Consider the following 13,962-nt stretch of genomic DNA (forward strand, 5'->3'; position numbering starts at 1 on the left):
TAATCAACTGTTAAAAGTTTAAATGTCGCCTAAACGAAAATGCCTAACGTCTGTTTACCGAGCAAATGAACAAGTGTCGTTAAAAAAATGTACGTGCAGTGCTTCTCACTTCTTGACAACTTTACTGTAAGAAAACTGTATTGTTTTCATTATACAAGCCAAAGTTAGTGGGTAACTGCATCAAACATCCGGCCTAAAAGCTAGAAGTAGCCTTTGAAGCCAGTTTTACTGTCGTGGTTTTTCGTATAAAACCAAAATGAAGCTCAGAAAAAAAAAACTATCACACTTTTTAAATGTCGTACAAAACTGTCTATAACAATGACAAAAATGCATAGTTTATAATTTATAAATCATCACACACGTATGTATGTAGACACACAAACAGTATAAAGTATGTGTTGTTTTTACTTCTCATATAAACCCGTTTCCACCGGATCCGAAACAGGAAATAAACTGAGCAACATTCCTTAATACCCAAGGTTAGAAGTGACGTGCATTAATGTCTAGGAAGGCTCTTTTCCAATGATTCTTCGTACTTATTTTGTATTTATGTTTCATGCTTTTAATCTATTTCCCTTTTAAAAACAGATAAATAATCTACATCTGCACAAACTCTTGGGCATTTTCCCCGCGATTTTTTAAGGTTCTGGAGCACCTACCACAGCAAATCCCTTCATTAAATCGTTTGAGGATTAGACTGAACAATAGCCCAAATCCTATCCAACCAAATTTAAGAATAAGCTGTGATGTCAACTATCCCCCTTGCAAATGCTCTCCAGGAAGTTTTTTATTTAACTCAGGATACTTGTGCACCCCCTGCTGGTGGTCCAGGGGCTTGCAGGGTTTAATGCACGTTATCTGATAAAAAAAGAGAATGAAGACAACACAGTGGCAAGAACAGCACAGGAATGAACGAACTGTAAAATATCTTTTTTAATACAAAAAGAGACACATTCAATCGTTATACAACTTTAGCTGGTAATGCTACAAACTGAGGTATCTATGAAAACTCCATCCTTCGGTTCAGTTACTGAAAAGACACTAAAAAACAAAAACAAGTACACTTGAAAAGTACTTGATTCAGACTAGACAGTTATTTGGCGAACTTACAGACCACTAATCACATAGAGTAGTGTTTTTTTAATAGATCAAAATATCACACCGCTGGGTGTATAAGGGAAAAAAAATCCTCTGGTCTCAAGCCACATCACAAGAGTTTCTACGCTTTTAACGTTCAGAAGAAGAATCTAGAAGGCTAACTGAGAGTTATAAGACTTTAAATGCATTCAGTGAGAACATCAATTGTGGCAATGAGGTACAGTCAGTATCAATAAATTAAAGTGTCATTTAAAACAGCTCATGGTGGGAAAACAAAACCTGGCAGACAGGCATACACATTAAAAAATAACCTGGATTAATTAAAACAGACAGGCAGAACTTGGCACACTTTGTATTAAGACACCCTACTGCTACCATTGCTCCACGTTGTCTATGTAGTCCTCCACAGTGCTATTCTCATCCAGATCCCACCAGTCTGGGAGTAGCACGTATGACTCCACACTGTTCTCAGCAGCCTTCTTCCTCTGCTGCTCCTCAGCTACAACAGCACGGCTTTTGGTCACTTGTGGCGTTTCCGCGGGCTTCAGCTGGCTCCCCTGCTTTGTTGTCAGCCTTCCGCGCAGCCGCCTCCTCTCTTGTTGCCGCCTCTCTCTGGCCTGCCTGCGCTCCTGCTGCCTCGCCACCTGGAAACGCTGCAGGAAGAGGTCACGGGCATACTCATACAGCTCTACGTCCCAACGGTTAAGCTGGCGGATTCTGTGCTGCGTCTCAGGGGGAACCTCAACACTGGCAGCACGTGTGCCATTCAGCTGCGTGAAGGGGGCGATGAACTCCAGGTTGAAGGTTTGCTCAAACAGGTACTGGGTCTTACGCTGGTACTCGGTCAGGCCGAAGAAGACCATGCCCCGGAGGTTGCGTTTTGCGCTCTCCAGAAGCACTGCCCAGCGTTCGTCCTCACTCATGACAGAAACATTGTAACAACCCACCAGACTGAGGTCAGCCAACATGCGGGATTGTCGGTTATTAGCCAAGTTGTAGGGGCAGTCCATGAACTCCTGCAGGGAGCAACCCGACCAGTCATCGCCTGAATAGCAGCTTGGCAGCTCTGACAGCGTCGGTGAGCGTCCGTCACACACGTGTAAGGACGCCTTCCATGTAGCACCGCGTTGCACGTGACGCCACTCACTCAAGTAGCGCGACACGGGATCCCTCAAGATTGTGATATAATAATAGTTTCTACTAGAGAAAGAGGAAGACGATGTTAGACTTGTGTAGGCCAACACAAAACTGATACAAAAACGCTTCAAGATGTCTCTGCAATCAAAATCTATATGTGATTTAATACTAGAACTATTTGATTTTTCATCATAAGATCTGGACTTACACCGACATGCTCTCCTAACATTACGCATGTGGAGCTAAACATTGTTTGGAGCAAACTTGAGGTACACAACTAAAGTAGAAATAAAGACAAAATACAAGCACAGCTGAGTAGAAAACCATAAAACAGAGGCTAACAGATCAGCTGCATCATCACCACAGGACACTACGAAATCAATTATAAAAGGACACTAAAATCAAGAACAAAGTATGATTGTAGAAATAATCTTGCAGTCATTTATCTTTTAAAGTAAAGATAGATTCTATCCTGCAGCAGACTGCACTGCTTAATCTTCTGTGTAGTTGCACAATGCATTACTTTTCGACCAACCTGGGCTGATTCTTGGGGGCTTCTCGTGAGTCCATGCGAGAGGGGACGCAGCTGGTGAGCTCAGTCCAGTCCGCATGAAGGCCGCAGCTCCAGCCGGTGGAGAACCGGGAGAAGAGCCAGGTTTCCTTCTTACCTGGCCGGAAACAGGTACATTTCTTTTGACCTGCATGACACTCGCACGGCCTCTCAAGCTGAATGTTCCGCACCAGGTGCCGACCAAACGTCGTGCCCCCCGTCTTTTGAATGTGAAGAAAAACTATAACATCGTCCCCCTTGATGTTAAAGTCGACAACGCGATTCAGATCTGCTTTGGTGAAGTTGAAGCGAGGGACAAAGCGGGCAAGAGCACCGTCTTCTGCGATGTATGGATCCTTTTGAAGCCCATCTTGCATTCCTTTGCCTCTGATCCGGGAACCAGCAGCACTGCCCACGGCGAACCAGGTTCCCAGCTGGTGAAGCATCTGGCACTCGGAGCCACTGGGGCACACATACTGGATCATAATGACGCCAAAGAGCAAGACCATGAGCAGCACAATCAGGAGCCGCTGGTGGCTGCTGTTGGATTTCTCATCCATCTTCTCGGAGCGAGCTGCAAAACATCACTCAGGCGATCCGGACCCCTGTCTCGGCTGGGGACCTCGGAGGGTGTTGAGAAAGAGGCTGCTAACAGAGCGAAAACAATAACAATGCGGCTGTTAGCCGAACAATGCTAGCTATCCAGAGGCTCGGCTGGGAGTTCCGAAAATGTAAAAAGTTTGACAGTTTTCTTTGTTTTATAAACAACAATACGCGTCCGATTGATCTAAAACAATTGAGTGGTTCAATCGCAAGCGTTGGTTAGTTCCTGAGAGAGAGATAATCCTATTTACAGTGGTAATGCTCATCTTCCGCAGCCATCGATTCTTGACCTTTCTTCCCATCAGCCACCGCGCGTAGTGAGGGAGTGAAGATAACGTCACCAGTCAACGTCCCAATCCTGGAGCACGAATCACTACCCAATCCAAAACTGAAAGGGTTCACCTCTGCCGGAATGAAAAGGAAAAGGAAATGCTTTAACAAAGCATAATATTGCTACGACTGCTCAACATTATCTATGTAGTTCTCCACAGTGCTATTCTCATCCTTATCCCTCCAGTTTTGGATTAGCAGTCCACACTGTTCTCAGCAGCCTTTTTCAACAGACAATTTAGCTGCCTTTTTAGCCGAAATAGCTCAGTTGAGAAAGTGTCAGCGCCTACTGCTACATAATCAGTGTAGTCCTATTCTCATCCAGATACCTCCACTCTTGGGAGTAGCTCGTACAGGTGACATCTTTTAAAATAGCTCATATAGGGGGAAAATGGCATAAACACCGTGTTCTCAGTAGTGTTCTTCCTCAGCTAAAATAGCACAGCTTTTGGTCAGTCATGGCAATTCTTTGGACTTTATCTGGCTCCCATGTTTTTGTCAACGCTCCATGGAGTTTCCTTCCGGTTTTGTTTTCCAAATTAAAGGCGCCATTTTACCTGCAATTTTGGCCGAAATAGCTCAGTTGGGAGAGCGTCAGACTGAAGATCTGAGGCTCCCGGGTTTCAGCAAGTACTATGGTTCATTATGGATGACTGTCAAGGGTTAACAACTAAATAGCTAAACTAGCACAGCTTTTGGCCAGTCGTGACGTTTCTGTGGATTTTACCTGGCTCCCATGTTGTTATCAGTGCTCCATGGAGTTGCCTTCCGGTTTTATTTTCCCATGTTGCTGCCTCATGGTTTTATTTTCCAAATTAAAGGTGCCATTTTACCTGCCTTTTTAGCCGAAATAGCTCTGTTGGGAGAACGTCAGACCGAAGAGCTGAAGCTCCCGGGTTTCAGCAAGTACTACAGTTCATTATGGATGACTGTCAAGGGTTAACAACCACCCATGGTGGGAAAATGAAAATGGGAAAATTCTTTGGACTTTATCTGTCTCCCATGTTGTTGTCAACGCTCCATGGAGTTGCCTTCCGGTTTTGTTTTCCAAATTAAAGGCGCCATTTTACCTGCAATTTTGGCCGAAATAGCTCAGTTGGGAGAGCGTCAGACTGAAGATCTGAAGGTCCCTGGTTCAATCCCGGGTTTCGGCAACTATTACACTCAATTATAGATGACTGTGAAGGGTTAACAACCACCCATGCGGGGAAAGTAGGGATTGAAGGTCCCTGGTTTAATCTCGGTTTTTGCCAACTACTACAGTTCATTAGGGATGACTATGCCTTCAGTCTGACACCATTTATATGGCTCCCCTGCGTTGCTGTTAACGCTCCCCGGAGCTGCCTCATGGTTTAAACCTCCCTGGTTTAAACCCCTCCTTTGTTGTCAACGCGCAGCAACTACTACAGTTCTTTATGGATGACTGTCAAGGGTTAATAACCACCCATGGTGGGAAAATGAACTGAAAAAAAAGGCATAATCTGCAAAAAAAACCTGGATTAATACAAACAGCTAAAATAGCACAGCTTTTGGTCAGTCATGGCAATTCTTTGGACTTTATCTGGCTCCCATGTTGTTGTCAACGCTCCATGGAGTTGTCTCATGGTTTTATTTTCCAAATTAAAGGTGCCATTTTACCTGCCTATTTAGCCGAAATAGCTCTGTTGGGAGAACGTCAGACCGAAGATCTGAGGCTCCCGGGTTTCAGCAAGTACTACGGTTCATTATGGATGACTGTCAAGGGTTAACAACTAAATAGCTAAACTAGCACAGCTTTTGGCCAGTCGTGACGTTTCTGTGGATTTTACCTGGCTCCCATGTTGTTATCAGTGCTCCATGGAGTTGCCTTCCGGTTTTATTTTCCCATGTTGCTGCCTCATGGTTTTATTTTCCAAATTAAAGGTGCCATTTTACCTGCCTTTTTAGCCGAAATAGCTCTGTTGGGAGAACGTCAGACCGAAGAGCTGAAGCTCCCGGGTTTCAGCAAGTACTACAGTTCATTATGGATGACTGTCAAGGGTTAACAACCACCCATGGTGGGAAAATGAAAATGAAAATGGGAAAATTCTTTGGACTTTATCTGTCTCCCATGTTGTTGTCAACGCTCCATGGAGTTGCCTTCCGGTTTTGTTTTCCAAATTAAAGGCGCCATTTTACCTGCAATTTTGGCCGAAATAGCTCAGTTGGGAGAGCGTCAGACTGAAGATCTGAAGGTCCCTGGTTCAATCCCGGGTTTCGGCAACTATTACACTCAATTATAGATGACTGTGAAGGGTTAACAACCACCCATGCGGGGAAAGTAGGGATTGAAGGTCCCTGGTTTAATCCCGGTTTTTGCCAACTACTACAGTTCATTAGGGATGACTATGCCTTCAGTCTGACACCATTTATATGGCTCCCCTGCGTTGCTGTTAACGCTCCCCGGAGCTGCCTCATGGTTTAAACCTCCCTGGTTTAAACCCCTCCTTTGTTGTCAACGCGCAGCAACTACTACAGTTCTTTATGGATGACTGTCAAGGGTTAATAACCACCCATGGTGGGAAAATGAACTGAAAAAAAAGGCATAATCTGCAAAAAAAACCTGGATTAATACAAACAGCTAAAATAGCACAGCTTTTGGTCAGTCATGGCAATTCTTTGGACTTTATCTGGCTCCCATGTTGTTGTCAACGCTCCATGGAGTTGTCTCATGGTTTTATTTTCCAAATTAAAGGTGCCATTTTACCTGCCTATTTAGCCGAAATAGCTCAGTTGGGAGAACGTCAGACCGAAGATCTGAGGCTCCCGGGTTTCAGCAAGTACTACGGTTCATTATGGATGACTGTCAAGGGTTAACAACTAAATAGCTAAACTAGCACAGCTTTTGGCCAGTCGTGACGTTTCTGTGGATTTTACCTGGCTCCCATGTTGTTATCAGTGCTCCATGGAGTTGCCTTCCGGTTTTATTTTCCCATGTTGCTGCCTCATGGTTTTATTTTCCAAATTAAAGGTGCCATTTTACCTGCCTTTTTAGCCGAAATAGCTCTGTTGGGAGAACGTCAGACCGAAGAGCTGAAGCTCCCGGGTTTCAGCAAGTACTACAGTTCATTATGGATGACTGTCAAGGGTTAACAACCACCCATGGTGGGAAAATGAACTGAAAAAAAAATGCATAATCTGCAAAAAAACCTGGATTAATGCAAACAGCTAAAATAGCACAGCTTTTGGTCAGTCATGGCAATTCTTTGGACTTTATCTGGCTCCCATGTTGTTGTCAACGCTCCATGGAGTTGTCTCATGGTTTTATTTTCCAAATTAAAGGTGCCATTTTACCTGCCTATTTAGCCGAAATAGCTCAGTTGGGAGAACGTCAGACCGAAGATCTGAGGCTCCCGGGTTTCAGCAAGTACTACGGTTCATTATGGATGACTGTCAAGGGTTAACAACTAAATAGCTAAACTAGCACAGCTTTTGGCCAGTCGTGACGTTTCTGTGGATTTTACCTGGCTCCCATGTTGTTATCAGTGCTCCATGGAGTTGCCTTCCGGTTTTATTTTCCCATGTTGCTGCCTCATGGTTTTATTTTCCAAATTAAAGGTGCCATTTTACCTGCCTTTTTAGCCGAAATAGCTCTGTTGGGAGAACGTCAGACCGAAGAGCTGAAGCTCCCGGGTTTCAGCAAGTACTACAGTTCATTATGGATGACTGTCAAGGGATAACAACCACCCATGGTGGGAAAATGAACTGAAAAAAAAAAGCATAATCTGCAAAAAAACCTGGATTAATGCAAACAGCTAAAATAGCACAGCTTTTGGTCAGTCATGGCAATTCTTTGGACTTTATCTGGCTCCCATGTTGTTGTCAACGCTCCATGGAGTTTCCTTCCGGTTTTGTTTTCCAAATTAAAGGCGCCATTTTACCTGCAATTTTGGCCGAAATAGCTCAGTTGGGAGAACGTCAGACCGAAGATCTGAGGCTCCCGGGTTTCAGCAAGTACTATGGTTCATTATGGATGACTGTCAAGGGTTAACAACTAAATAGCTAAACTAGCACAGCTTTTGGCCAGTCGTGACGTTTCTGTGGATTTTACCTGGCTCCCATGTTGTTATCAGTGCTCCATGGAGTTGCCTTCCGGTTTTATTTTCCCATGTTGCTGCCTCATGGTTTTATTTTCCAAATTAAAGGTGCCATTTTACCTGCCTTTTTAGCCGAAATAGCTCTGTTGGGAGAACGTCAGACCGAAGAGCTGAAGCTCCCGGGTTTCAGCAAGTACTACAGTTCATTATGGATGACTGTCAAGGGTTAACAACCACCCATGGTGGGAAAATGAACTGAAAAAAAAATGCATAATCTGCAAAAAAACCTGGATTAATGCAAACAGCTAAAATAGCACAGCTTTTGGTCAGTCATGGCAATTCTTTGGACTTTATCTGGCTCCCATGTTGTTGTCAACGCTCCATGGAGTTGTCTCATGGTTTTATTTTCCAAATTAAAGGTGCCATTTTACCTGCCTATTTAGCCGAAATAGCTCAGTTGGGAGAACGTCAGACCGAAGATCTGAGGCTCCCGGGTTTCAGCAAGTACTACAGTTCATTATGGATGACTGTCAAGGGTTAACAACCACCCATGGTGGGAAAATGAAAATGAAAATGGGAAAATTCTTTGGACTTTATCTGTCTCCCATGTTGTTGTCAACGCTCCATGGAGTTGCCTTCCGGTTTTGTTTTCCAAATTAAAGGCGCCATTTTACCTGCAATTTTGGCCGAAATAGCTCAGTTGGGAGAGCGTCAGACTGAAGATCTGAAGGTCCCTGGTTCAATCCCGGGTTTCGGCAACTATTACACTCAATTATAGATGACTGTGAAGGGTTAACAACCACCCATGCGGGGAAAATAGGGATTGAAGGTCCCTGGTTTAATCCCGGTTTTTGCCAACTACTACAGTTCATTAGGGATGACTATGCCTTCAGTCTGACACCATTTATATGGCTCCCCTGCATTGCTGTTAACGCTCCCCGGAGCTGCCTCATGGTTTAAACCTCCCTGGTTTAAACCCCTCCTTTGTTGTCAACGCGCAGCAACTACTACAGTTCTTTATGGATGACTGTCAAGGGTTAATAACCACCCATGGTGGGAAAATGAACTGAAAAAAAAAATGCATAATCTGCAAAAAAAACCTGGATTAATGCAAACAGCTAAAATAGCACAGCTTTTGGTCAGTCATGGCAATTCTTTGGACTTTATCTGGCTCCCATGTTGTTGTCAACGCTCCATGGAGTTGTCTCATGGTTTTATTTTCCAAATTAAAGGTGCCATTTTACCTACCTATTTAGCCGAAATAGCTCAGTTGGGAGAACGTCAGACCGAAGATCTGAGGCTCCCGGGTTTCAGCAAGTACTACGGTTCATTATGGATGACTGTCAAGGGTTAACAACTAAATAGCTAAACTAGCACAGCTTTTGGCCAGTCGTGACGTTTCTGTGGATTTTACCTGGCTCCCATGTTGTTATCAGTGCTCCATGGAGTTGCCTTCCGGTTTTATTTTCCCATGTTGCTGCCTCATGGTTTTATTTTCCAAATTAAAGGTGCCATTTTACCTGCCTTTTTAGCCGAAATAGCTCTGTTGGGAGAACGTCAGACCGAAGAGCTGAAGCTCCCGGGTTTCAGCAAGTACTACAGTTCATTATGGATGACTGTCAAGGGTTAACAACCACCCATGGTGGGAAAATGAACTGAAAAAAAAATGCATAATCTGCAAAAAAACCTGGATTAATGCAAACAGCTAAAATAGCACAGCTTTTGGTCAGTCATGGCAATTCTTTGGACTTTATCTGGCTCCCATGTTGTTGTCAACGCTCCATGGAGTTGTCTCATGGTTTTATTTTCCAAATTAAAGGTGCCATTTTACCTGCCTATTTAGCCAAAATAGCTCAGTTGGGAGAACGTCAGACCGAAGATCTGAGGCTCCCGGGTTTCAGCAAGTACTATGGTTCATTATGGATGACTGTCAAGGGTTAACAACTAAATAGCTAAACTAGCACAGCTTTTGGCCAGTCGTGACGTTTCTGTGGATTTTACCTGGCTCCCATGTTGTTATCAGTGCTCCATGGAGTTGCCTTCCGGTTTTATTTTCCCATGTTGCTGCCTCATGGTTTTATTTTCCAAATTAAAGGTGCCATTTTACCTGCCTTTCTAGCCGAAATAGCTCTGTTGGGAGAACGTCAGACCGAAGAGCTGAAGCTCCCGGGTTTCAGCAAGTACTACAGTTCATTATGGATGACTGTCAAGGGTTAACAACCACCCATGGTGGGAAAATGAACTGAAAAAAAAATGCATAATCTGCAAAAAAACCTGGATTAATGCAAACAGCTAAAATAGCACAGCTTTTGGTCAGTCATGGCAATTCTTTGGACTTTATCTGGCTCCCATGTTGTTGTCAACGCTCCATGGAGTTGTCTCATGGTTTTATTTTCCAAATTAAAGGTGCCATTTTACCTGCCTATTTAGCCGAAATAGCTCAGTTGGGAGAACGTCAGACCGAAGATCTGAGGCTCCCGGGTTTCAGCAAGTACTACGGTTCATTATGGATGACTGTCAAGGGTTAACAACTAAATAGCTAAACTAGCACAGCTTTTGGCCAGTCGTGACGTTTCTGTGGATTTTACCTGGCTCCCATGTTGTTATCAGTGCTCCATGGAGTTGCCTTCCGGTTTTATTTTCCCATGTTGCTGCCTCATGGTTTTATTTTCCAAATTAAAGGTGCCATTTTACCTGCCTTTTTAGCCGAAATAGCTCTGTTGGGAGAACGTCAGACCGAAGAGCTGAAGCTCCCGGGTTTCAGCAAGTACTACAGTTCATTATGGATGACTGTCAAGGGTTAACAACCACCCATGGTGGGAAAATGAACTGAAAAAAAAAATGCATAATCTGCAAAAAAACCTGGATTAATGCAAACAGCTAAAATAGCACAGCTTTTGGTCAGTCATGGCAATTCTTTGGACTTTATCTGGCTCCCATGTTGTTGTCAACGCTCCATGGAGTTGTCTCATGGTTTTATTTTCCAAATTAAAGGTGCCATTTTACCTGCCTATTTAGCCGAAATAGCTCAGTTGGGAGAACGTCAGACCGAAGATCTGAGGCTCCCGGGTTTCAGCAAGTACTACAGTTCATTATGGATGACTGTCAAGGGTTAACAACCACCCATGGTGGGAAAATGAAAATGAAAATGGGAAAATTCTTTGGACTTTATCTGTCTCCCATGTTGTTGTCAACGCTCCATGGAGTTGCCTTCCGGTTTTGTTTTCCAAATTAAAGGCGCCATTTTACCTGCAATTTTGGCCGAAATAGCTCAGTTGGGAGAGCGTCAGACTGAAGATCTGAAGGTCCCTGGTTCAATCCCGGGTTTCGGCAACTATTACACTCAATTATAGATGACTGTGAAGGGTTAACAACCACCCATGCGGGGAAAATAGGGATTGAAGGTCCCTGGTTTAATCCCGGTTTTTGCCAACTACTACAGTTCATTAGGGATGACTATGCCTTCAGTCTGACACCATTTATATGGCTCCCCTGCATTGCTGTTAACGCTCCCCGGAGCTGCCTCATGGTTTAAACCTCCCTGGTTTAAACCCCTCCTTTGTTGTCAACGCGCAGCAACTACTACAGTTCTTTATGGATGACTGTCAAGGGTTAATAACCACCCATGGTGGGAAAATGAACTGAAAAAAAAATGCATAATCTGCAAAAAAAACCTGGATTAATGCAAACAGCTAAAATAGCACAGCTTTTGGTCAGTCATGGCAATTCTTTGGACTTTATCTGACTCCCATGTTGTTGTCAACGCTCCATGGAGTTGTCTCATGGTTTTATTTTCCAAATTAAAGGTGCCATTTTACCTGCCTATTTAGCCGAAATAGATCAGTTGGGAGAACGTCAGACCGAAGATCTGAGGCTCCCGGGTTTCAGCAAGTACTACGGTTCATTATGGATGACTGTCAAGGGTTAACAACTAAATAGCTAAACTAGCACAGCTTTTGGCCAGTCGTGACGTTTCTGTGGATTTTACCTGGCTCCCATGTTGTTATCAGTGCTCCATGGAGTTGCCTTCCGGTTTTATTTTCCCATGTTGCTGCCTCATGGTTTTATTTTCCAAATTAAAGGTGCCATTTTACCTGCCTTTTTAGCCGAAATAGCTCTGTTGGGAGAACGTCAGACCGAAGATCTGAGGCTCCCGGGTTTCAGCAAGTACTATGGTTCATTATGGATGACTGTCAAGGGTTAACAACTAAATAGCTAAACTAGCACAGCTTTTGGCCAGTCGTGACGTTTCTGTGGATTTTACCTGGCTCCCATGTTGTTATCAGTGCTCCATGGAGTTGCCTTCCGGTTTTATTTTCCCATGTTGCTGCCTCATGGTTTTATTTTCCAAATTAAAGGTGCCATTTTACCTGCCTTTTTAGCCGAAATAGCTCTGTTGGGAGAACGTCAGACCGAAGAGCTGAAGCTCCCGGGTTTCAGCAAGTACTACAGTTCTTTATGGATGACTGTCAAGGGTTAACAACCACCCATGGTGGGAAAATGAACTGAAAAAAAAAAGCATAATCTGCAAAAAAACCTGGATTAATGCAAACAGCTAAAATAGCACAGCTTTTGGTCAGTCATGGCAATTCTTTGGACTTTATCTGGCTCCCATGTTGTTGTCAACGCTCCATGGAGTTTCCTTCCGGTTTTGTTTTCCAAATTAAAGGCGCCATTTTACCTGCAATTTTGGCCGAAATAGCTCAGTTGGGAGAACGTCAGACCGAAGATCTGAGGCTCCCGGGTTTCAGCAAGTACTATGGTTCATTATGGATGACTGTCAAGGGTTAACAACTAAATAGCTAAACTAGCACAGCTTTTGGCCAGTCGTGACGTTTCTGTGGATTTTACCTGGCTCCCATGTTGTTATCAGTGCTCCATGGAGTTGCCTTCCGGTTTTATTTTCCCATGTTGCTGCCTCATGGTTTTATTTTCCAAATTAAAGGTGCCATTTTACCTGCCTTTTTAGCCGAAATAGCTCTGTTGGGAGAACGTCAGACCGAAGAGCTGAAGCTCCCGGGTTTCAGCAAGTACTACAGTTCATTATGGATGACTGTCAAGGGTTAACAACCACCCATGGTGGGAAAATGAACTGAAAAAAAAATGCATAATCTGCAAAAAAACCTGGATTAATGCAAACAGCTAAAATAGCACAGCTTTTGGTCAGTCATGGCAATTCTTTGGACTTTATCTGGCTCCCATGTTGTTGTCAACGCTCCATGGAGTTGTCTCATGGTTTTATTTTCCAAATTAAAGGTGCCATTTTACCTGCCTATTTAGCCGAAATAGCTCAGTTGGGAGAACGTCAGACCGAAGATCTGAGGCTCCCGGGTTTCAGCAAGTACTACAGTTCATTATGGATGACTGTCAAGGGTTAACAACCACCAATGGTGGGAAAATGAAAATGAAAATGGGAAAATTCTTTGGACTTTATCTGTCTCCCATGTTGTTGTCAACGCTCCATGGAGTTAGCTTCCGGTTTTGTTTTCCAAATTAAAGGCGCCATTTTACCTGCAATTTTGGCTGAAATAGCTCAGTTGGGAGAACGTCAGACCGAAGATCTGAGGCTCCCGGGTTTCAGCAAGTACTATGGTTCATTATGGATGACTGTCAAGGGTTAACAACTAAATAGCTAAACTAGCACAGCTTTTGGCCAGTCGTGACGTTTCTGTGGATTTTACCTGGCTCCCATGTTGTTATCAGTGCTCCATGGAGTTGCCTTCCGGTTTTATTTTCCCATGTTGCTGCCTCATGGTTTTATTTTCCAAATTAAAGGTGCCATTTTACCTGCCTTTTTAGCCGAAATAGCTCTGTTGGGAGAACGTCAGACCGAAGAGCTGAAGCTCCCGGGTTTCAGCAAGTACTACAGTTCATTATGGATGACTGTCAAGGGTTAACAACCACCCATGGTGGGAAAATGAACTGAAAAAAAAAGGCATGATCTGCAAAAAAACCTGGATTAATACAAACAGCTAAAATAGCACAGCTTTTGGTCAGTCATGGCAATTCTTTGGACTTTATCTGGCTCCCATGTTGTTGTCAACGCTCCATGGAGTTGTCTCATGGTTTTATTTTCCAAATTAAAGGTGCCATTTTACCTGCCTATTTAGCCGAAATAGCTCAGTTGGGAGAACGTCAGACCGAAGATCTGAGGCTCCCGGGTTTCAGCAAGTACTACAGTTCATTATG

General features: G+C 43.7%; 1 protein-coding gene and 4 non-coding genes across 7 annotated transcripts; 4 read left to right on the top strand and 1 right to left on the bottom strand.

The window, feature by feature from the left end:
- Positions 1-915: 915 nt before the first annotated feature.
- On the bottom strand, positions 916-3,725 carry hs6st2 (heparan sulfate 6-O-sulfotransferase 2). Of its 3 annotated transcripts, XM_072395551.1 has the most exons (3): positions 3,640-3,709; positions 2,771-3,430; positions 916-2,298 (listed from the first exon to the last, which is right to left on the bottom strand). In XM_072395551.1, the coding sequence occupies exons 2-3, from the start codon at positions 3,343-3,345 to the stop codon at positions 1,470-1,472; spliced, it is 1,404 nt and encodes a 467-aa protein (XP_072251652.1). In that variant the 5' UTR covers positions 3,346-3,430; positions 3,640-3,709; the 3' UTR covers positions 916-1,469. The 3 variants fall into 3 exon arrangements, with proteins under 3 accessions (XP_072251652.1, XP_072251653.1, XP_072251651.1); XM_072395552.1 differs by having other exon boundaries at positions 916-2,295; positions 2,771-3,725; XM_072395550.1 differs by having other exon boundaries at positions 2,771-3,725.
- A 1,074-nt stretch (positions 3,726-4,799) lies between these two features.
- trnaf-gaa (transfer RNA phenylalanine (anticodon GAA)) lies at positions 4,800-4,872 on the top strand. The gene has a single exon. It is a non-coding gene; the product is annotated as a tRNA-Phe (tRNA).
- Positions 4,873-5,886: 1,014 nt separating this feature from the next.
- On the top strand, positions 5,887-5,959 carry trnaf-gaa (transfer RNA phenylalanine (anticodon GAA)). Its single transcript has one exon. It is a non-coding gene; the product is annotated as a tRNA-Phe (tRNA).
- A 2,499-nt stretch (positions 5,960-8,458) lies between these two features.
- Positions 8,459-8,531, top strand: trnaf-gaa (transfer RNA phenylalanine (anticodon GAA)). Its single transcript has one exon. It is a non-coding gene; the product is annotated as a tRNA-Phe (tRNA).
- Positions 8,532-11,033: 2,502 nt separating this feature from the next.
- On the top strand, positions 11,034-11,106 carry trnaf-gaa (transfer RNA phenylalanine (anticodon GAA)). Its single transcript has one exon. It is a non-coding gene; the product is annotated as a tRNA-Phe (tRNA).
- The last annotated feature ends 2,856 nt before the right edge of the window (positions 11,107-13,962 follow it).

This window comes from Leuresthes tenuis, unplaced genomic scaffold (assembly GCF_036924035.1).
Source record: "Leuresthes tenuis unplaced genomic scaffold, fLeuTen1.0.hap1 SCAF_11, whole genome shotgun sequence".
NCBI lineage: Eukaryota > Metazoa > Chordata > Actinopteri > Atheriniformes > Atherinopsidae > Leuresthes > Leuresthes tenuis.